Below are 26,186 nucleotides of genomic sequence, written 5' to 3'. Positions count from 1 at the left end.
ATTGCAAAACTAATATAAGTCATCACAGGACAAAGGCATCTGATAAGTTGTTTTAAAACAAAGTGACACCTGTACATGTTCATGAATGTAGTTAAGTATGGCTTCTAGACTTTCCAAACAGCAACAATCAGCACAAGAACATTTACCTTTTAGAGTGAATTGGTTCAAAATCTGAAATTATGGATATCTTGAAACACAGTCAAGGCTTTATCCTGAGATCATTTTCTTCTTATTAGTTTTGTAAAATCCACTTATAATTGCTGCAAATCAAATACTAGAATAGAGAAAGCCACCTGAAACTAAATGTATACTATCAGGGTGATGCCATGGTACAGACAGGTGTACATTATTACATATATGTAAGGTTGTTTACGTCTCAAAATTGAAAAATTTAAACTTTCGCTCAAATTTTCCTCAAGCAAACTTTCAACCGTTGTCTTTCAAAATCAAGAATAAAAATCTGAGATCATCGTGCAAATTTTGGTACTAGAGAAACAAATGACCCAATATTTATTAATATTTAAATTCAAAATGGCCACCATCCTAGTGTTATCTTTCTAATGGAAAAAATTCCTGATTTTCACAAACCAAGCTAGTGAAATCGTTGTTTATCCAATAAGCTTAAAATATGCGTCCACAAATGGTAGGCCAAAGGAATATTGTGAAAGTTTGAGGGTCTGAATATCTGTCCCAGATGATGTATTCTTCCTTAAGTAAACATCCAACTTGGCTTGACAAGTCGTGTCACTAATTCCTTAACATGAAATGAGTTGTTATAATAACTTGTAACCAAAGTAATGCTTCATACTAGTACTGGCCAGTTAACAGAGAAGTGTTACAGTAATTTTAATGAAAGATTCGTTCTACATTGGACACAAGAAATGGCCCATTGAAGACTTGTTTCCCTGCTTTGCACTTTGGCCATAATAATAATCTCTCTTGTCTGAGATTCATAATGAATCAGAATAAAAATGGTCATATTTCCAGTATTGCATCGAAGTTCAAAAAGCAGACACTATATTTTCAATATTTTTTGTTGCCATTGTATATCTCTAGAAGCAATGCACTGTTTGTATTCTTAGGCTTAGTTTAACAAGGGGCAACTTTTACATGTAACAGTAAAACCCTAAAATAAAGGGGATGTAAAGACCTGTATGTCTCACTTGAATGCTAGTGATGAGACTGGCCATTTAAACAGTTATTGGCATGCTTCAGGTGTCATTACCTTCATCTCGTCATTTTGGGCGCAGGAAGTATGTTGTTACATTTCTGTAAAAGGTGAAGATGAGCTGCCGAGCAGAAGATATTCATAACTGTCTGTAGTAGTTTTTGAAGTTGTTACCTTGCATGCAAATGAGAGCATGTGCAATGCTGGTGTTTGATAGCAGATTTGGATTAGAGGATCAATTTACCTAGTAATGTAGTATAGGAAATTGGTTTTGTATGATCTGTTTACATGTAATGAACTCTTCTGTTTGCACCTTGCTCAGTGTTTGGCTGGGCCAACATGCTGAAAAAAATAAATAATGAATCAGTAGTCATGGTTCTCATGAACTCCCCTGCTTGTACCATGTCGTTCAAGCGTTTGTTGAGCCCACGTGTTCAAATGTGCTATGGGAGATATCTCTTGATGGCAGCACAATTCTTTAATGACGAGTTTGCATCAACCACAAACTGCTACTAGGCTATGGTGAATTTAACATGACAAAGGACTTTTGACAGTATTATATTTTTTGAAAAAAATTTAATATAATAAATTCTGATTTGTTATTTCATATTTGTTAATTTTATATCAATTTTGTCATATCTACATAAATTCTAGTATTGCCTATTTAGTCAAAGATGATAAGATACATGTATGGTAATATGAGAATGAAATATGGATAATTAACGTCAAAAATTGTAAATTTCCTCAAATAACAGTGTTAAGATGTAAACTGAATTTTCCATGTATTGTACTGTACGTAGGTGTGCTCCTTGCGGGCATACAAATTTGAAATATACTAAAAGGTATGACGAAAACCATGTTTTTTCTTGTAAATGAAGAGTTAATGAAGAAACTGTTTCCAGCCATGATGATGATTTCTCTATTCAGAAAATTAGAAACTTCAAAATAGAGATTATGAGAGAGCACTTTCTGAATGAAAAATGTGTGTCAAAGCAAAACAAAGGATCTGACACTAGATGTTTTCTTAATCTGACAACGAAAAATATTTCATTTCTATATCAAGCACTGAAGCAGTGTGTACTAAGTCAGTGTCAAAATTGTCTGTCAACTTTCTGATGGTCTGCCCTGTTTGTACATGAAAAGGCCTCTAAGACAGAAACAGTCATACATGGAGACAGAAGGTATAAAAGAAATAAGTGGAACAGGAAGCTATCGAGTGAGCAAATACCTAAATTGGAATTAAAATGCATCTTTTATTGAAACTGCCTAGTCAGGAAACCTGGCGGTGTTTTGACTCCACTTAACACCCTTTCAATCAAATACCAACTTCCTTCCTGTTAGTCAATGAATGTGTGTTTGTACATGTTTTGCATAGCTTTTTTCATGTATATTTTCTAGAATACTAGTAGTGCTTTTAGAAAGCAAGACAGCTCTCCCTACTTAGCGAAATTGCATTTGAAAAGAGAAATTTTGGCAGTAAAACTTGATCAATAACTAGTGTGATTAGCTCACTGGATAGTATTAGTAGAAGTCCAAATTTCTCTTTCAGAGAGAAAGTCAAATATAAGATGATAGGGCAATGCAGCTCAGAAAAAGAAATGTATGTATTGCAGCAATAGTTCAGGTCAACAAATTTAGGTCAGTATCAAGAAAATTGCTATTAGGCATGTTTTACATGTATCAACCAGCATATGTAATATTTCTTTTATTTATCCATTGGTACATGAAATGCAGTCGCTTTACGACAGCAGATTGACTGCCACTTGGTGTAGGTACCTCCAGTTCTATATTTCATGTATGTAAATGAAAAACGGAAATTGGTTATTGATTTGAGCGGCAGGGGAGAGGAAGTAGTGTGAATTAATAGCAGGAAGTAATTTTGCTTCGGAGAAGAAATACCATTTATCAGAGGTGAGTTCAGCGCAGAGGCAATTAAGGGCACAAATGGATATAAATGTCTATTGATATTAATAAGTTGCCATGGTGACCATATAATATCTGTTCATTATACAGGTGAACAGACAAGTGCGTACGTCTCCGTAAAGTTGCAAATGCAACACTGCTGTAATTTCTGCCGAGTAGTTGGTGATTCATGTTTAGTTCACTTTGAGGAACAACTCTATTTAATAAGAAATGCAAAGGCGAAATTAGCATTTTCCTGTGTTTTCTTTTTAACTTACATTTAGTGAACTACTGTATCTCCAAAAATTGTTGTGCATGATGTGCTTTTAGCACTTTATCAGCCAAATTGTGCATATACATCATATGTATTGTATTTTAGAAAAAAGACATAATATATTCATCATAGTCATCAATCATAGCTTTTTAAGCTGTCAAATAAGAAAATGTTGCTTCCTTTTGTAGGCATGTGTACATACACATATCTCTACATGAATAATGGAAATACATGTACATGTATGACATATAAAATTCTTTTATGCATAAGGTTAGTGAAGCAACAGAAAATAAAGAGCCAGTTCATCTCTTCTCAACTACATCATTGTTCATTCAGTACGTTAAAGTAAGCTAAAGTTGTGTTTACACGTTGGTACATTTACATTGACTTTTTCCATCTTCATCGTAGCACCTTTTGTGCAATAAAATTTTTGAGATTTCAAAAGGGACTGGGTGTTTTTTTCAGCATGCCAGGTACAAAGGTAATATGATGTTTAGATTAGAAGGCTTGTGAGAAAGGATTGGAAATTACAGGAAAACACCAAAATTTTGTGATAGTCTTGTTATAATTTTGCTTTTTACAGTGATTTCCAGTTTTGATTTTGTAGGAGAGCCATACCTTGCAAGTCAAGGATACTAAGGCTGTACTTGTATATTGATATTTACATTGATTTGGGGAAGCAGAATTTCAATAACTCTCTAATCAATAGTTCTTGTCAATGCATTGCAGGTCATATCTGGCATGTGGGTCAGAGTTGTGTTCTTATCTAACATACTCAACTGGAGAATGCTGCCAGGTTAATGCATATGTAGACCCTGGTCTCACGTCAGGGTCTATGATTAATCTATAATCCATAGTACAGCTCAACATCATTCAAAAGGGTATCATGATATTTTCCACATGTCGTTTGATAATCACATAAAAATATTTTACATTTAGAATAATCATTTCAACCTTTAACATATTGTTATTAGTAAATAGCCCCATGAGCCATAGCTTTTGATGTGTTTTCCAGTGTGCTTCAGGAATGCCTGAAATTTTCATGTATGAGAGAGTTCAAATTTTACCCAACACATTCAGCTCTCATTCTCTGTGTGAGTCAAACTACACAACCTCATTCTATGATGGCAATGAGAAATGTTATCATCATTAAATAAAACAAGTAAAATGAATGATTCTTGTATGTTAAAAGCACGTTTTGAGTGGTAAATGCTTCACCATTTGTATTATAGATGCCTGTGTCTTATTAATAATGAGCTTTTGATTTTTCATACCATCATTAAAATCATACTTAACAATGATACTGCTGTATGTAAAAATGTAGTTTCTGTGCATACTAGTATGTTAACTTTAGTATTTCTTTTGGTAGTCTGCCATACCAGGAGATCTCTTTTTTTTTGATCAGCTGACATTTTTCTTGTTTTTACAAAGTTAGAAAAAAGCCTTCATTTTCTCTGATGGAAGCCATTATGCGTTTAGTCAGAAGTGAGCCAGTTCAGCGAGGAAGTGATTACAGTGTCACATAAGCAAAGAATAGGTAACAGCAAGACCTACATGTAGCATTGGCCATGGTTACATGTATTTGTCCCTTGCTGAGGCTTTCTCTCTTATCCAGGAGTTTTATAATATGTGACTTAGTAATGGTAGTATGCTGTTGTGTGGATGTCTTTGCAAATGATTCAATTCATTCTACCACAGGGATTGAATCATAAAAAATGAATACATTTATGTCTATATGCATGTCTCAGACAAAAGCTATTTTGTTAAGAGCTAACTCAAATTTCATTTACTGGCCCTTATTTGTAATATATATTTTTTTATTTCAGCGTAGAGATGCAGTCTGATAATCATTACAAGTTTATCTCGAAATAATATAGAGAAATGTAATATTCATCCTTGTGCAGTTTTTAGAATCTGTCACAAACACTGACAATTAGTGAGAAGAATGCTTTTAGTGGTGTTCAATGAATATTTCAAATGCAGTGAATTATTTACAGATAAATTTTAAAACATTTGTCAAGTGGTTTACTTGATGATGTAAACACTCTTTCATAGATAGATCATGATCATAGGAGCAATACCTTCTTCTGATTGATGATAGATACCTGTAGGTCTATGTGTAGTCACTCCACAAGCAAATCAGTCTTTCCGCAGCTATGTTATCTGTTATTACGCCAGTTGGTTTCACACCCATGGCACTTAATTCAGGATAGCACAACATTTTTATCTCAGGAGAATTGCTACCAAGATGTACACTGTACAGTATTGTTTGAAATACTATTATGTAGCAGTTGTGATGACCTTTGGCAATAAATGCTCTTGTCAAATGCACTAGCCAAGGTAGTCGTCTCTGAACAGAAAATACTGGGATTTCTACATGTATTCTGGTCTTCATACATCACGACAACCCGCGTCTATGTCATCAATTTCAGTGTGTTGGAACTTTTTTGCGTTGATCTTCAATGTGCTCGTCAATGTAAACAAACAATATGGTGGCCCATATTTCTCCCGTGATCAAAATTTGTCTGACTTAAAAATTTGTGAAAATCAGTCATAATTTGTAGAGTCTGACAAAATACATCTACTCTGCAAATTTTGAGTCCATCTGTTTTAGTTTTGTTACCAACATGGGGGTTCGTATCCGTATGGACCCATCAGCCCCTGGCGGCCATCTGAACTTTTGACGCACAGAGTACTTTCATGCAGTTGACTTGCATTTTCCACTGCAAAGCTGCATGCTGAGCCTCAAAAAATCGTGTAATGAAATCAAAATTTTCATAGACTACAAAAATAATAATCCAAACTACAAAAACACATGAGTGCAACGCTTATACATTCCTAAGGAATTACGCGAATAATTTTTGGAAACAACGAACTCAAAGCTGGTCGCATTACTGTGGCTTCAGTAAGCATTGCAACTAGAGTACATTGTCTGGCACGACAGTACACAGTGTTTTGGCTGTTGAGATTCAGTCTATTTTTGTTCGTGAAAATTAACGTAACTTTGTTGGAGTTAAATTTCTAGGCCTATGCTATCTTTGAACTTGTGTATGATTTTGCAGAAGGTACGTGTTGTGTCAGGTCATCTGGCATTTGCTCCATACACAAACATGAGTCAGAATGCCGTGCTCCTTGCTCATGTGACCAACGACTAGAAATGATTGAAACGATTAAGCCCAGGGCTTATTAGTGTTATTCCAAAAGTAGTTCAGAAGTTTAAACGTGGAATTGTTGCAGGAAAACTCCTTTTATTTAGCAAAAAATAATGAATTCTTGGCTTTTGCATGTGATCAGTATATTATTCTCTATTAATATTTTTGTTTGTTTGGCTCTGAAAATACTTGTGATGTAATGACCATGTCACTACGAGTGGAAGACTCATGGTTACATGGTCATTATGTCACTTGTATTTTCCTTTGCTGATCAAAGAAAAATATTAGGGAAGAATGTCTAAATATCTAACATTTCTGAGAAATTTTGTATCTTTTTTGACACCATACGTGTGGTATACATACTTAGCGCCTGTGCAAGTAAGATTCACATTAGGGGTTCGTAATATCACATGGTTTTACATGTACACACAGGAGCGATATTGTCAGGTGAAATATGTAGTTTTTTTGTCATTCCATTGATTGATGGCAGTTTTGTCTTTTAATAGCCCATCAACCTGCACCGAGGAAAGCGGCATTGTGCAGTTGTATTCATCTTGTCATAGTGTAGTCTTGTCAAAAATAGTGATTTCATGCAGTTTTGAGTTTTGGAGAAAAATGACCTAATTGATGTGATTTGATAATTGAATGAAAGGAAAATTCCAGTGATATTGTATGTTAGTTTTCCTACTGAAAGAGATTTATAGTGTAATTACTCATTGCAAGTTGAATTTCTTTCTAAATAGAACAAACCACTCAGTAAACCCACAGTTCAAAGTACCTATTAAAACTTGCATATCATTTAATACACAGTACCATATGGCATTTAGCAAAAGACCATGACTCATCCCATGTATCAGTGCTTATTGTGGTAATTGTCAAGCTACATAGTATCATTTACTTGTGTAGACTCTCTAACATTTAAAGAGCTGTCTCGGGTATAGACATAGATTCAATTAGATTAAACTTGATCAAAGGGGATTATGGTAATCTGTGTTAAATACTTTGTGAGTTTAAGTAATATTCTTATTTAATTTACATTACAACATGTTAGATTGGCATGCTTCTATACTGATCAACCACGTCGTTTTTCTTGATAGCTTCAAGTGCATCACCAGAAGTTTAGAAGAAAGTAATAGATGTCCAAAGTGCAACTTTGTCATTGAAAAAACAGATCAAATTTTTCCCAATTTTCTCTGTAAGTATTGTGCCTCTCCTTTCAAATGTCGCAACAGAATGTTTTAACCTTGTTCAGTTTTAACAGTTTACTTCAAAATAAAATTGTTATGAAACCCTAAAGATTTGATGACTCTGTAATGACTATGTGTTGTGCTTTTCCATCCCCATTCATTTTGGCAGTCGACTTTTAAAGTGATGCAAACAATGTGTTTTGCTAACAGTTGATCATGTGTCTCTTCTTTTCACATACTATATCTTCTTGGTCTTTTGATCCATCTTATTTTCTTACTCAAGTGTGACACCTGTGCTTTTATCTGGACTGTTCTCCACAGCTAGAAAGAGAGAAGGACTGCCAATTTGCATCACAATATCTATTTGGTATATCAATATGTAAAATAAATGATTCTTTTAAATTAAATTATAAGCATGTGAACATCTTTTTTCATAATCAGCGCGATGGCCTACCCCTCAAAATTACCTTGTGAAGAGAACCCTGATCTGGGTTTCTGAGTCATTCATGATTTTTTTCCCAGACAGCAGACTTGGTGTTTAAAGCTGAAACTCATTACAAAGAATCAACATCTTTAATATTATTATGTCATTTTCAATACATAAATTATGGGATTATTGATGAATCACACTTTCTTCATCCAGTGAATGAGCTCATACTGAAACATAGGCAGAGATTAGAAGAAAAGAAAATCAAACTAGATGTACAGGTTAGTATTACTGTAATGCAATTCATTTTCAAATTTAGATGCACATGTAGAGGTTGGATCTCTCAATATTATGTGTATATTTAATTGATAAGACTTTGTGCTCCATGACTTTTATGGATAATTGTTCATGCAAAGTTTCATTCAGAGGGTATATTGTTCTGTGTTCACAATCAATGACAAAATCTTTCTTGTGAAGCATATCAGTTTGACCGTATTGTTCTTTGACTTTTCTTTGGTCTTAGTCCAAATATTACAGTATTTGTGGCTCAAGCAAGTGTCTTACATGCAGTGGGTTTGTCCCAAGGTTTGTGTTTGAGATAAAATGCGCTTTCCAGGATTGCACATTTTCAGCGTTTTGCAAAATTCTTTAAAGTTTCTGTAGATGTAAGTTGTGCTTCTACTGAGGTGTGTATGTCATTTTCCTCCTCTTAATCCAGGGGAAGTCACATTACAAGAAAGCAAATTACAATATGGTCATTGCGTGTACAAGCATAATTGATGTTATTTTGCTTCTTCCAAATTCGTCTTTTAAAGCTCTGTATGCTGGTATAATATTCTGTTGCAGAGCACTCATGGCCTGTCAGAACTTCAAGAAGTACTGCAGGATAATACCAGTTGGGAATTAGAAGATGTTAACCTAATGTTAGAGGTGCTGAAAAACAAGAAGAGGCTTCTTGAAGCAGTAAGTACCAACACTGTTCATATGGAGAAAAGAAATAACAAACACATTTGCAACAAAAGTGGATGACATTGTAGTTTTATAAGCATGTTTCTGTGTGTCAAGACTTTCCATTTGAGGCTTTCAATTGGCCTGACGTCACTATCTGTAATACTATAGGGAAAGTAATTGAGTGACATACATTTCCAGAAAACTTGATTTGCAATAAGGTGTTGTATCTGTAGGTAATCACAGTTGCATTTTTGGTGACAAGACATGGCATATGCTGTGAAATACCCAAACTTTTGAGATCAGTAAATAAATAGAGCAGAATAATTCTGGATTAACTGATGCAAATTGTTGGAATGTCATTTTCAGAGCAAAGAAAAGATTAACAGCATAGGGTGTATCAACATGAGTCTTTCTTCATTTTTTCCCCCACTAGGACAGTATGGCAGCACAAAACCAGATATTAAAAGAATTTCTTGACCAAGTGAAAATAGTGAAACAGGAGCAGCTGGATCAGCTAACAAGACAAATAGGACTTATAGAAGAAGATATGAAACGAGTAGAAGAAATAATTGCTTCGCACAAATCTATTTATTCACATTCCATTTCAGTAAGTTGTTTTATGTAATTCTTCTGGCTTTGCAATATGCAAATACATGCACCCTGGAAATTGAAGGACACTCATTATTGTAAACTTTTCACAAGGTTACAAATACAAAAGTAGACTTTTTCCCATACTGTGTTAATTGGAAAGCTAGGTACAGCCAGCTTAAATTCCTGAATTGTGTTTCACAATGGGAACTGTTCACTGCAATTAGTTTGAATTTGCGATCCAGGATTTTGCTCATGGAATTTGTTAATGACCAGCATTGATTAAAAGCATGGTGGGCGAGACTTGGTATATGTTGCGAAGATGACTATGAATGGCTGTAAGTGACAAAGCTCACATTCCATGAAATGTCTGATTCAAACATCGCCCATTTTGGAGTGACTGATGATGTGGTGTTCCATGGATCAGTTGTGTCTTTTGATAACAGAAAATTGTTCATCAGTGGTGTAGTAGTATTGTGTCTCTTTTTGTTAGCATACCAAATTATGACCAGGGTCTTTATGCAAGTGACATGGGAAGACGTACATAGAGAGGTACAAAAGTTGCACATTGTCAGAGAATTTATTTCTACTTCACACATTATTCCCACAATTTATCAGAATAAATTTATCAGAAATTGTGATAAAAGAATAGGTGAGCTTGTTTTGTGTTTTGACCAGTAAATTTATTCACAATTCCTTCACAGGAATATAACAGCCAAATCAATAGCACAGATGCAGTTGTACCGTCTACAAGGTATGGTAATTGCTATATTTGTTCACAGAGTAGTTCTCTACTACAGCATTTCTGTAACATTGTATGTAGAGCTGGCAGATGTTACCCCTGAAAGTTCACCCGGATAGAAAGCAATGTTAGAGCTCCTTGTGGTGAATTTTATATTGTGGTTGATGCTTCAGCTACTGTAACCCTGTATTTCTATGCAAAATATTGTTGAAATGATTCTTAAAACATCATGTATCCATAGTTAACATATAGAACCCAGATCTGTTCAAAAAAGCAATATAGAAATTTCACATTTCAGGGGCATTTAAAATAAACCTGTCTATTACCATCTCTTATTTAACATTCATTTCATTGATGTTTCCACAGGCTGTTTGTTCAGACTTTTCTAATATTTATCAGATTTTTAGAGCATCCTTTCATGTATTTTTTATGACGGTATCATAAACTACCATGGTGACATGTTCTTTTTTTCCCCTCAGTAATGAACAGAAGTTACAGTCGCTAGATAAACAGTTAGTTAGTAAAGACAACCCTCAACAAGCCTTCAATAGCAGTAAAAGTGTAAGTACAATAGTGACCAATGTCTTGAAGGCCAGTTCATCCATGCCTTTGTGTTCACCCTGAAATGAAATGTGGCGTATTGTCTTTGGTCAGAGGCTGTCTGTACTTTCATGGCTGTACAGTGTATGGGAGATTTGGAAGTACTCCAAAGATGCTATTTGTGGAGTCTGACAGTTGAAGCAACGCTGTCACCACTGATAAATTGTTGTCTTGAAATGTCAGGGGCGTCCGCTGATTCCATGTATGACAGAAATTCATTTATTTGACTTCAAGTTTGAAAACTTTTCAATCATTGTCATAATGCACTTTGAATACTGGAAACCACATATTTAACAATATCAACACAACAATACAAGCTACATTTATAATATTAAAGAGTTCACAAACTTCAATCATTTGAATACATGTGCATTGGTTGTGTACAACATTTTGAAATTATAATGACCACATTTTGTACATGCAGTAATTGAATTGTCATACATAAAAAAGTGTCTTTTAATTCTCAGGGCAATAAACAAGTTTGGCTAAACTCAACACTTGCTGCAAGGCGGAAGAGACTTCACCAGCACTTTGATGATCTACAAGAGTGTTACTTTAATATTAGGCAAAGTCACCTTGTACAAAGTAAGTTAACATGAATGGATTTCACATTTATTACAAACTTGCAACCAAAATAGTACTCTTATTGAAATCTGTTTCATATTTGAACATTTATAGCTGTTTGCGAACTCAGAGAGAGAGAGAGAGAGAGAGAGAGAGAGAGAGAGAGAGAGAGAGTGAGTGAGAGTGAGAGAGAGAGTGAGAGAGAGAGAGAGAGAGAGAGTGAGTGAGAGAGAGAGAGAGAGAGAGAGAGAGAGAGAGAGAGAGAGAGAGAGAGAGAGAGAGAGAGAGAGAGAGAGAGAGGGTAAGGACCAAGTGGAGGGGAGAGAGTACTGGCTAACCAATTCAAGTAAAAGCAGTAGATATATTCTCATCCAAATTTTAAAGTTCACGCTGTTCAAGTTTATATCCCAAATGTGCGGTAACATGATTTGTCATAGTAATGTAGTAAGGAAACAATGCATTAAAAGCGGCAATTATTTTCCTTTTCTTGGTCATACCTCGCTGCCAACTCTCATAGATCTTGTTGTTCACAATCCAATAATGTGTATGTACTAGGTACATGCTATGTCCATTACAGCAAATTACCTAGCCCTCTTTGATTGTACCAACTCTGAACCTATCTTGGAATCTTTTACTCAACATGTTTAGGTTGTATGACACACTCCATACAAAAGAAGTAAACATCTGTATTCTGTTGATATCTGGTTTTTGTGTCAACATGTAATATACACATGTATTTTGAAATAATCTCAGTAAAAACTCAACCTATTAGCCTCTCTATTAAATGTAAAAATGCCAATGGCGGCAGTGTTAGCGACAAAAAACGCCTCCTAAACCAGTATTTCCCATTTCTATTGATATAAAGCAATGATGGTCTCTAAGGAATTTCGTATGCAGTGCTTTCACAAATATGTCAAAAATAGGAAAGTTCTTGCTATTTTTATTGTTTAAATGCAGGTGAATTCCTGAAACTATATCTCAGTGTTTAACCTTTATCATACACCAGAATTTGTACTTGGTATTTTACTGTCCACCATAGAGGCGTATTATGCATTGGCCATTGAAATATTGTGACCATGAAATCACGTTCTGTAGGAATAGCATTCTTCATGGTACCTTCATGATTTTTGGACATCTTGGAAGAATTATGGAAACATATAAACAAGATATATCCAGTAGCTACTTGAACTGTATCTCATGCAGTTTTAATTTTAAGATGCCTTCAGCACTATTGAACAATGAAGACAAGTTCTGAGGCATCTACTGCTGGTATCTCACTGGAATGAGTGCATTAACATTCTGATGGAGTACTTAGGCATCTTATCTTTGTAATGGAAAATGAAACAAACACTGAACAGTGTGTTTATCAGAGTCTTACTTTGAGAATAATTCAATGGACAGCTGCCTTGACTCACTTACTGCCAAGCCTATCATCTGCCATCTGCCAAGTCAGTAAAAAGCGCTGTAGAACCAAAACCATGGACATGCATTTTCACGCACTTGGCATGTATATCACAGCAGTTCATGTCAGTAAACATGTCTACACTGTGGTTTCAGGGGTCTTCAAATGTTGGAGTCTTTGTCAAAGTACAACATAAGGTATAATGTATGTCATGCCTCACTGCTTTTAACCAACTTACTTGATAGTGACAGATGAATTCAACAGGATGAGGGTCAATGTGAATGTGAACTATTTCCCTGAATATGTGACACTCACTCACACCTTATGTTTTATTGTCTCAGATGACGGTGATCCAGATCTATTGGCACAATTTACAGATAGTTTAAACAAGTTTACTAGATTTACTTCAGTACGGCCATTAGCTACTTTAAATTATGCCAGTGACATTTACAATGGTTCAAGTATAGTTTCAAGGTGGGTGATATTTCCTTCTGTAATTTTTTTTTCTCATGATTTGTCTTCTAGTTCTGTCTCACTGGATGATATTACTTTGCTTGTAATAATGAAAAAGATTAGTGAGGCTAACTGCACAAAACATACATTGAGTTGAATTCTGTAGCTTGATGTTGACATGAAAATACAGAGATGCTGATGTTGACAGGGGCATGCAATTCGACCATTTAGTTTTCAAAATCATAAATTACAAGGTTGTTTTATTAAAAATAATATATAGTGCCTCTTGAAATGAGTCCAGCTATGAACAGGTAAAATAAAAGCCATGGAAGGTGTTTGTATGTCTTTCACATGCTATGTATTGACACCTACACATTTCAAGGTCATGTGTTGTAAAATAACCTTATGCTCATAGTCTCCCAAGATTTTATAACTCTGTACTATTAACCAAATTTTAAACTTAATTGAAATGTATTGTTTAACATATTTTACACATTTTCATTAATTTGAGCATATTGCGGTGAAGATGTAAATTTTTCATCTTTTCTGCTGACCCAGTCGGATAAATAGTACTGAAACAACTAATTAAGACTTTGACAACATGAGTTTGTTAAGTGTACCTTCTGACCAAATCATCTCCTCTGGGTAATAGATATGGCAGAACAGTTTCTTTGGCTTGATGTACAGACAGTGTGGTAATTCATGTATTTCTTTCATATTTGGTCAACAGCATTGAATTTGACAGGGATTGTGAGTTCTTTGCAATAGCTGGTGTCACAAAGAAAATCAAAGTCTTTGAGTATGGGACAGTCATCCAAGATGCAGTGGACATCCATTATCCTGTCAATGAAATGGTTTGCAATTCAAAAATTAGGTATGCTGTTTTGAAAGATTCTGTATATATATATATTGCATTGTAGAATTTATATTAACTGGTATGTTGAAGTTGTGTACCATAATGTGTTTGAGGAAGCATACTTCACTTCAACAACTCTGTGAGAGCATTCCTTGCTGACAAATATAATGTTAATCAAGTTGGAGACTTGGAGATAAGTTGATGGGGAAATGTTATTCAGTTGATAGAGGAACATCCATGGCAGTTAATATGTGATAGATTCTTTGTTTAGCTAAATAAATGATGTTAGTGGTCAGATCTTGTGTGGTCAGAAAAGCCCATGCAGAAGGTTTTTGTCATATTCCTATGTAAAGTTGCTCCTTCTTGAATTTCTGTCATAAAGTGTTATAAAAAAATGCATTTCTGTGGAATTAACTGCCTGTGTACCTAAACTTTAAGTGTTCTCAGATCAATCTGCCTGTGTCACTAAAAGTGGGTACAGTTGATTCAACCATCGTGAATAATCACCACTTTGTACTGAATCTTACAGTTGCATATGTTGGAGTACATACCACAAAGGCATGTTAGCAAGCAGTGACTACGAAGGTACAGTCACTCTATGGGACGCCTTCAATGGAACTAAAACCAGGTTATTTCAGGTCAGTATGCTCTGCAGACAACTTTCAAGCGGTAAATGAGTTTTCAGTACGGGGGTGTTAAATTGTGGTAACATGCTTGGTTGGTTATTTACAATAAACACAGTGTTACAGGTGCAGATAGACCGCTACTTTGATATCACTCCTGTCTCACAGCGTAATGTGCATACAAGTAGGTGAAAAGCATATCAGTGTATAGCTAGAAAAGCTGATTCATATATCATATTCCTGTAATGTCTAATTCTGTATGTGTAGGGATTTTTTTTTTGGTCAAGATGAAGCCTTTGGTCATTTTACATTTCTCAGTGGGCAGGAGTGGTCAGAGATGACCCAATGGTCATTGGAAATGACAATCAAAAGACCGAGAATGCTGATGTGGGTGTATAGAATTGAAGGCCTTTATTGTTGAGGGTCTAGTGAGTCAAATACCTGCTATTTGCTTTCGGTTTTGAGGCAATGCCCTATGCGGGTCAGGCAAAAACGCTGCACAGCAAATCACAGGTTATCAATCCCTAGTGAAACAATGTGCCCAGTGCCCCACATTGTATGAACAGTACCGTCAAATAGTTTGCAAGTTACAGAATTGTGTCTCTGCTTAACTGGCAATGAGAGAATTGATTCACTGAGCTTGCTTGCTCCAGTACACCTGTGATATTTCGTTCCTGTGAACTCCGGTGCTGCTTAGTGACTGGCCATGAAATGTGGTCATCTGTGTCCTTGGTGTGGAGGATGTGTTTACCTGTGGATTAAACCACAGCATCTAGTGGGATCAAAGTTGAAACAGTCAGGCACTTGTTGTATTACACCAAACAGCTTAGAAGGATTTAATATGTTATAAATTATGTAGAAGATATTTTAAAGATAAATTTGTTAAAAGAATGCAGTGATGTAAACCAATGTTATTTGCCTCAAAAATTAAGACTGTTCCTTGAGGTAAAATATATTTGTAAATTTTTATCAGAATCCCATAAGAAGGTCAGTTTAATAACCACTGTGGATGGTACCAGTGCAGAATATAACTGCAGCCAAGGAAATCACTCTCAGTATTTCTCACAACTCCATTTGTCTATTTGACTGGACACAGGAACATGAAAAGAGGTGTTGGAGCGTAGATTTTAACAAGATGGATCCTAAGCTAATAGCATCAGGGTCAGATGATGCAAAAGGTATGTGTGTGGGCAGTACCTACTTATATGCAAATTTAACTAATGCTATTCAACTCATATGATGGATATGCGCTTCAGAAAGAGTAATATATGTACGAGAAAAGGTTTCATTATGTAATGTAATGTATATGCTTGTATGTTCTTAAGATTTTATCAAAGTATTGCATCATTTTGCGCACCGTATAGTCCTTGTACCAACATGAAAAATAAAGTTTGCATAAAATGTGTAACAGTTACTGTCTGAAAATTCTACTCTGTGTCTGATTTTCTTCCCAGCCTCAGCCGGAAGGCAGACAGTCATTTTGTCAGTAGACTTACGTAATAATCCCTGTGTTCAGTATAATTCATCTTAATCCATACTGTGAAATCCCCCTTCGTTCATTCAATGAAATACAAGCAACCCTTTATCGGAGGAGTGAATGGTTTCTTTATTCTTGGGATCTGACAGCGTACATTGTTGACTTTGTAACTGATTTTTTTTGTCAACGGACTTCTTTTATCACATTTATTTCACTTTTACCTTGTACATGTACATATGAATGAAACTGATGTGTGGTGATTATTATCCATGATGCACGTTTCCATCAAAAAATTGTGTATTGTTTAATGTTATCAGAATCCTTTTTGACTCCTGATTTTTGCCAATGTATTCGTATTCATTGTGTCTTTACATATCAGATATTAACCAAAGCTTGGGTGCTTTCTTTGACTTTTGTAGTAAAACTTTGGTCGACCAATATGGAACATTCTGTAACATGTTTGGAAGCCAAGGCCAATGTCTGCTGTGTCAAGTTTAACCCAACCCAAACGTATTTACTGGCATTTGGATCTGCAGGTAAATAACCCTTCACAAGTTCCATGAGCCATTATTCGCTTAACTCAAACTGCAACCCCTTGATCTCTAAAATTTTGAACAGCTGTTGCCAATGCAAAGTGGGATCTACAGATAGGGAAATGGACATTAAAGGTTGAAGTATAACGGCAGTGAATCAAAACATTTCATTCACTTGACATTTAATGTGATGGCATACCTTATGATAATCAGTAGTGAATTTCTGAACTTTTCTCTCCTGTGTTAGACGTGCATTTTTATTTTAGATAGGTGCAGTCCTTCAGCCTTGAATTTCACATATGTGATTCTCTACGGAAGTGATGTAAAAAATTCAGTTACTGTCATTGAAGGTGTCACCCATGAGACTAGTGCAAATCAATGAAAGAATGCCATCCTTTATTGATTTGCCATTCCCAATGCAGCCGTGATTGATGCTGTATGCGTATGCAAGTACATGTACACCGTAAATAGCTAATCAATTTAGTATTGCATTTCTGTCTTTGGTTTCTAAAAGTCTTGGAGGCAATTCCTGTGACAAGTGACCTTGTTAAATAGAACCTGATGATACAAATAGAGAAGAGAACTCGCAGAATAAGATAAATTGTTTATAAAATTTACAGGAGGGAGTCAAGTACTCTGGTAGACACTATTGTATAACAATCTATGTCCTTGAAATATTCCCAAGTTGGCAGTTTTTACTTTGCATGAAAATTACTTTTGGGGCCTTTTTGTCTGTACACTCAAAGTTATCAAATTTTTGCAGTGAGGGCGAAACTAATTTTGTCTGAGTAATAACATGAAGAAGAGACCACTTTGGGTAAGGTTAGTCTACAAGGTGTACTATAGGCATAAATATCTGTAAAAATTTATTGCTAATGTCTGCAGTGTTTTGATAACAGGTCAGCAACTGAAAATGTTGCCACTCAACAGTTTATGACAGGGTACTTTGTACAACATGTTGTTTAAAGCAATGATTGGATTATTTATGAGGTACGTGTTTTGGGAGTACTTCTTTGTTTTCATATTAAGTACCAAGAAGGTAGGAAAATGAAGAGGATACAGATAAATGCCATGGATACTTTCCATTCGGTTCACAATTTCATACTTTGTCTTTCCCTCACTATCATACAGACCATTGTGTGCATTACTATGATCTGCGGTACACAAAGCAAGCAATGCAAGTTTTCAAAGGCCACAAGAAAGCTGTATCCTACTGCAAATTTGTCAACTCAGAAGAAATAGTCTCAGCGTGAGTATTATATCTTTATTTTGCATATTTATTGTCAAGATACTAAAGCGTAAGTGTGACGGTGTTGCCAAGTTGGCGGTGCTAAGTTTTGTGTGATCAGATATGCAGAATTTTTGTGGCGAAAGGTTCATTAGTATGCAGTTATGCAAATGTTTTATTCCAATGAACCCCTTGATTAGGGCTCCTCAACCCACCAGTTATGCTTCTGAATGAAACCGCCACACAACAGGTACTTGGCACTGTCATGTTTTTTTTTACCCCAGCTTAGATTAGACAAAATTTAGCGGCACGTTTTCGCTAAGGAGTAGATAGAGTAGAGGCTGTTAAAACTCTGTCATTGAACATAATGATTTATGACAAGATCTTAATGTTGTGATATTTGAATAGCTTTATCACTAATAATAAATGGTCATTTCTCAGAAAAGTCACTCATAATTATAAATGAATGGTCATTTCTCAGAAAAGTAATAAAACATCGGCTTTGATTTGACATGAGATAAACTTGCATTTCCTGCTTATTTGCCCTGAAATGTTTTGATGTCTTTTGAAGTGCTCAAGGTTTTGTAATACAAAATTTGCTTTGATAAGGCATGTTTTTATGAATTTTAGGGGATTGTAGAATTTTAGAGAGTTTTCTTACTCATGAAAAGTGTACGCAGACTGAAATGCAAAAAAATTGTGTATCGAGAGTTCAGTTTGTGCAATAATTCAGTTGGGATGGTTTTATTATAATCAACATTACCGAAGAGTAAATAAAAAGGAGTGATGCCATTCATTTCAGACTCACAATGTGTAGGTCACCATACAGTGTCTAATGTCTGACTACAGTAATATGCCAGGTCAATATATATACACCACAGGTCAATATATGTAGTAAAACCAGGTGCTACTATGTCAGCGTGCTGAGTTGGGCTACGCTAAGCTTAAATGGTTGAGGGCAGTCTACGGTCACATTTTGTAACAGTCTAGTTGCTCTAAAAGAGTGCTTTTCCAAGTATGCCCTGATAACTTAATGTGAGTATTGCCATTGAATTTCAGGTCAACTGACAGTCAGTTGAAATTATGGACAGTAAGCAAACCTCACTGTGTCAGGACATTCCGTGGTCATATCAATGAGAAGAATTTTGTTGGACTGGCAGCAACAGAAGATTACATCGGATGTGGTAGTGAAAATAACTCACTCTATGTCTACTATAAGGGACTGTCAAAACAACTGCTCACATTTAAATTTGATACTGTCAGGAGTGTACTGGTGAGTTGCTTTCTTTGTGTACCCTAAATCAATACAGTGAAATGTCAGGGCTAAAAATTAAAAGTGAAGCCCATTTTCAAAATAACATTCTGTTTGTACTTATCTCATGAAACAAAATATGTATAAGTGTAATCAATGCGTGTCACAAATGTATCATCCATTCTGAAGTGATTTGGCACAATTTATTCATTTCCAAATGTTAGTTTGTTCCAACTTGATTGTATGTGAACCACGTTTATCATGTATCATTCAGCAAAAATCTGTTTGGTTCCTTAATTAGGATAAAGACAAGAAAGAGGAAGACGCCAATGAGTTTGTCAGTGCAGTCACCTGGAGAACTGTAAGTAACTTTTTTTTATCAAATTACACGATATTGAAATGTTTAAAGCTACCATGCTCACTGTATTTATCATAGAAACTGTTGAAAAAATATGCCCAGTGAGTTTATTTACATGCCCTCTCAAATTAACTTATCGGTTAACCCTTTTCCCGATTAACTGTAAACCTGTCCAACAACATTGGTAAAAACTACAGGAACAAACCAATTCTTGGTTGTGAAACAGCAATGTACAAACACACAGTGTCTGTGAGTATCAAATGTTGCTGCAGCAGCAAGGCTCATCAGTTTGTATATGTCTCTTCAAAGCTGTCTTTTCACATTTTTTATGGCTCAGTTTTAGAACAAAGTTAAAAACAAGTACATCCACAGTACCTAACTGTGTATCTTTCCTTGCTGATGTTGGGAAAATTTTTTACATTTAGTTATTTGGCAGTTTCTAAACTCTGCTTTACACCTGCTTCGATGTCCATAGGGCTCCAATGTGCTGGTTGCAGCCAACAGCCAAGGAACCATCAAAGTTCTGGAATTGGTGTAAAAAAAACGATCTATCAACGATACAATAAAGACTTTGCTTCTGGCAAAGAATAGATAAGTATATCAACAGATGCTCAAAAGCTAACACTGTGAGTCACCTCAGCATCGTCGTGTTTTCAGAAAAGTGTACAGTTCAACTGATCTGAAGAAAATGTGAAGAAAATCTTGAGGGAAACAGTCAATTTGACATCCAAGGAAGAGAGTAAGGGAAATTTGTGTCCCCAGTGATTTTCCTACAGAAAGGAATAGTGTAACAGGAGCATTTGAAGATAGCATGTCTTGAAAACAAGCAAAGTAATGTAGAATTTATTTCATTCTGATTGAACGACTGGAATTTTTTTTGATATTTGTGCAGAGTAGTGCTTTTTTGCTAATGTTTTTATGTTGAGAACTATTACAAAAATTGTAGAGTGTAAGAATGTAATCCTAAATATTTTATTTTTTGCATTTTCCTTATGAACAGAATCCCAAATGAATAGGCCAGGTAAATCTTGAGTTGTGAAAAAGAAAAACATTTGATCAGCTCTTTCAAATAAATTGTCAATTGGTAAAGTTGCCATTACATAGTAGTTCCATCATTGCATGTGGGAATAGATTGCAAAGCTATGTCACAAACACATGTTTCATTAATACATTAGAGTAAACCTGACCCAAAAAAAGTGACTGGAGCCATGAGACAGACCGATGTCACTTGTGTAGGAAAATTCCTGCAACCTTTACTGGACTCAAGTGTTATGATCAAAAATATTTATGTATGAGAAAATACCATGAGAGAAATAGACACCAGAAGAATTCATGAATTGAGACTTGGTTCATCGAAGAAATCCACCTTCATTTGTTGTAAGAGAAACAGATTGCTTCATTAGAACAGCAGTGTACAATTAAGTTGACACCAGTAACCATATAAATGCTGAAGAACTGATTGTCTGAATATATACTATTAAGAAATAAGCTGAGATAAGTAAGACTTTGTCAATGTCACTTTCTCAGGAGTTTGTCTACTTAATTTTTGAAATGTACAAATATTTGATTACTTGACTAGTAGCCTGGTGTTGTAACATTGTTTACCACAAAAATAGCCCCCCAAAAAGAAAATACTCAAGTACATACTAGTATTTTGGGTTTTGTTTTGTGGGAGTGGTGGAAAGAAGAAGGAAAACAGAAATATAGACATAGAGGGCGCCACATTGCCTAATTCTTGCAGTAGTATTTCAAACTCTGAAATCATTTGTGGTTTGTTCATCCAAGCTTTCAAGAAATGAATGCATGCTCAAGAAAATGCATGTACAGCAAGCCTTCAAAAAATGAGTCCTTACTGGAGAAAATGTATGTAGAGCCAAGCTTTCCAAAAAATGAGTCCATACCGTATGTACAGTACTTCTTCATTGTTCTCATCAATGCTGTGGTGTCAGAGAGCATCAGAGTAATGATTCTTGTCTCCAAGAGCGAAACAAGATTCAAGGAAACTTTGCTCAGTATTGGTTTGTTATCTGTTGATAATTACAATAAAGCTGCTTCATTTTGATGTCTATGTTTATTCCATTTTTGAGGTGGTTTTCATTTCTTGACAAAAATCAAGGTGAACAAGACAATATAATATGTTGAGTGTCTACTGCCTGCATAATTGAACATTACATATTTGAGTAGGGAACTCTGTTCATGGTTTACGCTTATTCACATCAAGTTTCATCTGATTTGGTTTGTTTTTCTGCTTTTCTAGAGGGTACTTCATTATTTTTCTATTCGTAATTGTATCAACTTCACTTAGCTACACTTCAGAAACTTGTGAAAATCTTACCGATGTTATTATCAGACATGTTTTATTTTGTGAGTGTTTTGTACAATGCAGTCTGACCCAAGTTTAGTCAAGTATCAATATTGATTTATGCAATTCAAAAACAGTTTAACTTTTGCTTTCATGAAGAGTAAGTAGAAAGGATGAAAAATTGTAACAAAAGTGTTGATAACAAGTGTGGTAATTTTGTTGAATTTGTGTCAGATTTGGTAACATTCAAGTATGGAAATGAACATGATAGTGTAAGATATTGTCTCAGCACCTCATCCATGCCTGGTTTAGAATGGATTTCTGAATAGCAACTGTATCAACTTCACTTCTTTTACCATTAACATCACTTTTAGAATTTATCAATAAGAACGTTATCATTATCATGATTCTAGTATTACACTTTGGCCCTCTGGAGGCAAATGACATGTGTTTCTTGACATTATGTGCAACTTTGGTTTAACTGAAATTATATCATACCAGTATATTGATGGTGCAAATACAGCTATCTGATTGGCCGAGACGCGAAAAGAACCGTGGTATGTTGGCGATATACCACGGCTGGCATACGCACGAGCTCTTAGCTTGAGCAAAAATCTGTTTTGACGTTCCACGCCAGAATTTCAATATACTGTTATGATATAATAGCAATAAATCACACCAAGCGATGGTATACCACTCGATTTTGACCAGTTCACTTCATATATGCACTCGCTATCGCTTGTGCATATATGTCATGAACTGGTCAATATCTCGTGGTAATACCATCTCTGGGTGAGCTTTATTGCTTAAATATCACATAAGGCTACATTTCTGGCTTTCTACAAGCCCCTTGTCATTTGATAAGCACTTCACACCTAACTGCACATAGATTTCTTGTCAAATTTCACATATTGTGGTGCAATCATCACATGCCTTTGTTTAAACTTGTGAGTCTTACCTGAAATTAGAAATGTAATAGTAAATGCTGTGAATGGTACACAGAAAGCCAACATGGTGTCAATCTTAATTGTTCCTATATGGGATGTACTTTTTCGACAATTATGTAAAATATTTTGACAATGTCTTCTGTAGAGCTGTCACATATCCTTGTGTAGTGGTTCAATCTTCCTTGAGACATGAAGTAGTTATGACTGCTACAAAAGCTGAAATACTATCAGAACAAAGTCCAAAATTCAAAGTATCAAAAACATTGCCAAATTCTTATGAGCACAGTTTGTCAGTAACACACTTTTTTCAGTAGTTTGAAGTGATCCAAAATGTAACCTTTTTGTCATCATTGTTAATGATACATTTTTACATGCCTATCGCTCATGTCAAGCTTCTTCTGGTATTTATTAGGATTTCATGGTGGCACTAAAATCTATTATAACTGTAAGGGCAAAGGTTTATTGGCCAGTAATTTTGATTTCAAGAACTTTGTATTTTGCCATACCAAAGCAAGGTAGATTCATAGTGTAGACGTGTCTACAACTCGTTATCAAATACGCATATTTAGCTTCCAAAGAATATAAGGGCACACGTCTTGAAAGTGATCCATACTGATGCAGTGCACTTTTTCCACGGTCATAGACATATTTATTTTGAAACAGGTTTAACACTTTTCACAGTCTAAAGATTATTTTATACAAAAGTAAATAATTTCAGTATGAATATGTGTAGTGTTTTTGAAGGACTGTGAAAAGATCAAAATTGTGCAAATTATTTCACTGAACATAAAACAATTGTAGCACATTTTACCCTTATATTCCAAAACCTTATTGCTGACTCTTTGTTGAAAAGCATAATTTACACGTTTGAATTGTTTCCTTTCAAAGTGATTCATTAGTTCTACTTATGCTGATATGCACAAGTTACTGAGATCCTAGGCATGCTTTTTGAATGTACAGAGTTTAAACTATAAAGAAAACTGCTCATCAAAGTTACTATTATTACCCATCACATTGATGATGTAATTAAATTTATAATATATGTAAACATGATAATTTAATCCCCACAACTCTGACGTTTTAGTGCAGGGCCATCAAAATATCAAATGATTATGTATTGTCCAACCTAAAAAATGGCTACGTCCCTATGTCATGCCATTCATTGCTCTTTCTTCACAATTCAGTTTTTTTCCCTTGAATTGAACTTTCAGTGATATAAATGATGAGTTTTTGTACTTTAATTTATAGAAATGTGGTCATGTTTTTGAAAAAGTACCCTGATGCACAATGGAAGGTTGTACACACTTTGGAGAGGGGTTCTAATACAGAGAAGGGAGTCCATGTAAGGGTATTAGTTGAGAAAATCTTGTGTGCTTAGTAATACACTGCAGGTACAGAACCTACCATATTAAGGCTTTGTTGCTTTGTGGTATTTATGTCTACAAATTGTTGTAACAAATTGGTAACTGATATCTGTTTTGTACAGGGAATCCCTTGAATGAATGCAAAAAAGTCAATAAAAATGAACAATTATAAAGGAATAGAATAATCTGGTTGGTTTTTGTTGCTTGCTTGTTATCAATAGCTTGTATATATGGCGTACAAGTGAGTTTGGAGAGTTTTGATTGTCTTGTCACAGCATAAGATTCAATTCCAATTTGAAGTATGTGTGTGTGCTGTAGTTGGGACTGCTTGTGTGGTACAATTGGTTGGTCAGCCATGTATGAGTTTACTGCAATTGTGTTGCAAGGAATAACTTATGTGGTAGTCAGCTTCAGTTGTTTTACACGACAGTCATTAAATTGGACATTTTCAGCCATATTTTTCTTAATAACTATGTAATCTAATGGCTCTACCTAATGATTCATTTCATTCACCTGATGATTTGCAGAACTCTGTGTACCATGTATATTGATTGGTTGATTTTATGTGGCAACCAGATGATATATTGTGCGTACTAGTAATGTATGTATGTACTGTGTGTTGTATGCTGTGTATATTGTGTATGGCTTGTTGTAGTGTTCGGAAGTAAAACCTGTGATAAATAACAATGAACAGAGGAGTTTATCACAATAAAAAATGCGGATACTGACAGAACATTTTGTCAAAGTATTTAATTACAAATAACCTTATTAAAAAGTTATAAAAAATCTGACAGGTTAGAAATGTAGCAAGGGAATTATTGCAGACTGGATTGACACTAGATTTGCATGGTATCAATAGCATGGATGAAACAAAATACACAGGTGTGAGAATTCTAGGACCTTTGTATGATTGTGAAGGCAGCGCCAGCAAACAACAGATTCAAAAGTATCAAAAACCATATTTAGGAAAGAATTTGAATTAAAAGAGATCTGGATTACAAGTCCAGGGTCCAGACACTAAATGACTTTTTCAGCAATTTTCAAGGACTTTTTGAGGTCCAAAATACTATTTTCCAGATATCATGTTTACAATGTCTCTTAAATATCACTTATATCATACACCTGATAATCTTGTCATTTTTGAAAATTTTTTGGTGGATTATCAATTTTCCAGGGTTTTCCAAGACACACTTTCATTCTTGAGGACTTTTCCAGGACTTTCCAGAAGACCTTGAAATTCAAGGACTTTCATAGACTTTCCAGGAGTAAACAGACCCTGAAGTCGTCCCACTCTCATGGGGTATCTTCAACATAAAACTAAAATACGGGTTACAGTAGTATTTGAGTCACATTTCATACTATGCAAGCCACTCTTTAGACTTTCATATATAGGTATTCATGCTGACAAGTTGAAAGTCTTACAGCTGGTATGAATTTGTGCAGTTTGGATTTGAATGTGACTTCCTGAAGTTGGGATACATTCTTGATATTCAAGTAATTCCTTCCTTCAAAACTATGCTACCCGTCACAATTCATGTGACTGTAGGGTATGTTTGAGCTAAGAACTACAAAGAAATACAGGTTACTTCTGGCAAGATCTGCTTTTTAACACAATCAAGGTGCATACACCAATACTTATATGTTGATAAATCGCAATACAACAAAATACAAAATAATGACAGGATTTATGAATTGAAAGAGGATATTAAACTTTCACCTTGTGGCTTTCTCTTTAAAGGGATACAGTCATCGGAACTGCGCTCAAAGGTCGTATGGGACCCATATGACCAGTGGCAACACTGTATCCAACGTACGATGGTGATTGATGAAAGTTAA

The 26,186-nt window shown here is 35.2% G+C and overlaps 1 protein-coding gene across 1 annotated transcript in view; it reads left to right on the top strand.

The window, feature by feature from the left end:
• LOC139114627 (E3 ubiquitin-protein ligase COP1-like) overlaps positions 1-24,527 on the top strand; it is a 30,516-nt gene extending 5,989 nt beyond the window's left edge. The window contains exons 3-19 of the mRNA XM_070676458.1: positions 7,594-7,691; positions 8,327-8,391; positions 8,957-9,073; positions 9,495-9,668; positions 10,354-10,403; positions 10,871-10,952; positions 11,459-11,576; positions 13,299-13,431; positions 14,141-14,284; positions 14,796-14,904; positions 15,986-16,067; positions 16,786-16,902; positions 18,031-18,148; positions 19,187-19,400; positions 19,681-19,740; positions 20,213-23,180; positions 23,225-24,527. Coding sequence (XP_070532559.1) covers positions 7,594-7,691; positions 8,327-8,391; positions 8,957-9,073; positions 9,495-9,668; positions 10,354-10,403; positions 10,871-10,952; positions 11,459-11,576; positions 13,299-13,431; positions 14,141-14,284; positions 14,796-14,904; positions 15,986-16,067; positions 16,786-16,902; positions 18,031-18,148; positions 19,187-19,400; positions 19,681-19,740; positions 20,213-20,275 — 1,744 coding nt within the window. The 3' untranslated portion in view covers positions 20,276-23,180; positions 23,225-24,527. The remainder of the gene's footprint in view (positions 1-7,593; positions 7,692-8,326; positions 8,392-8,956; positions 9,074-9,494; positions 9,669-10,353; positions 10,404-10,870; positions 10,953-11,458; positions 11,577-13,298; positions 13,432-14,140; positions 14,285-14,795; positions 14,905-15,985; positions 16,068-16,785; positions 16,903-18,030; positions 18,149-19,186; positions 19,401-19,680; positions 19,741-20,212; positions 23,181-23,224) is intronic.
• Positions 24,528-26,186: the final 1,659 nt, after the last annotated feature.

This window comes from Ptychodera flava, chromosome 16 (genome assembly GCF_041260155.1).
Source record: "Ptychodera flava strain L36383 chromosome 16, AS_Pfla_20210202, whole genome shotgun sequence".
Lineage (NCBI taxonomy): Eukaryota > Metazoa > Hemichordata > Enteropneusta > Ptychoderidae > Ptychodera > Ptychodera flava.
This window is presented reverse-complemented; position numbering and strand designations above follow the sequence as displayed.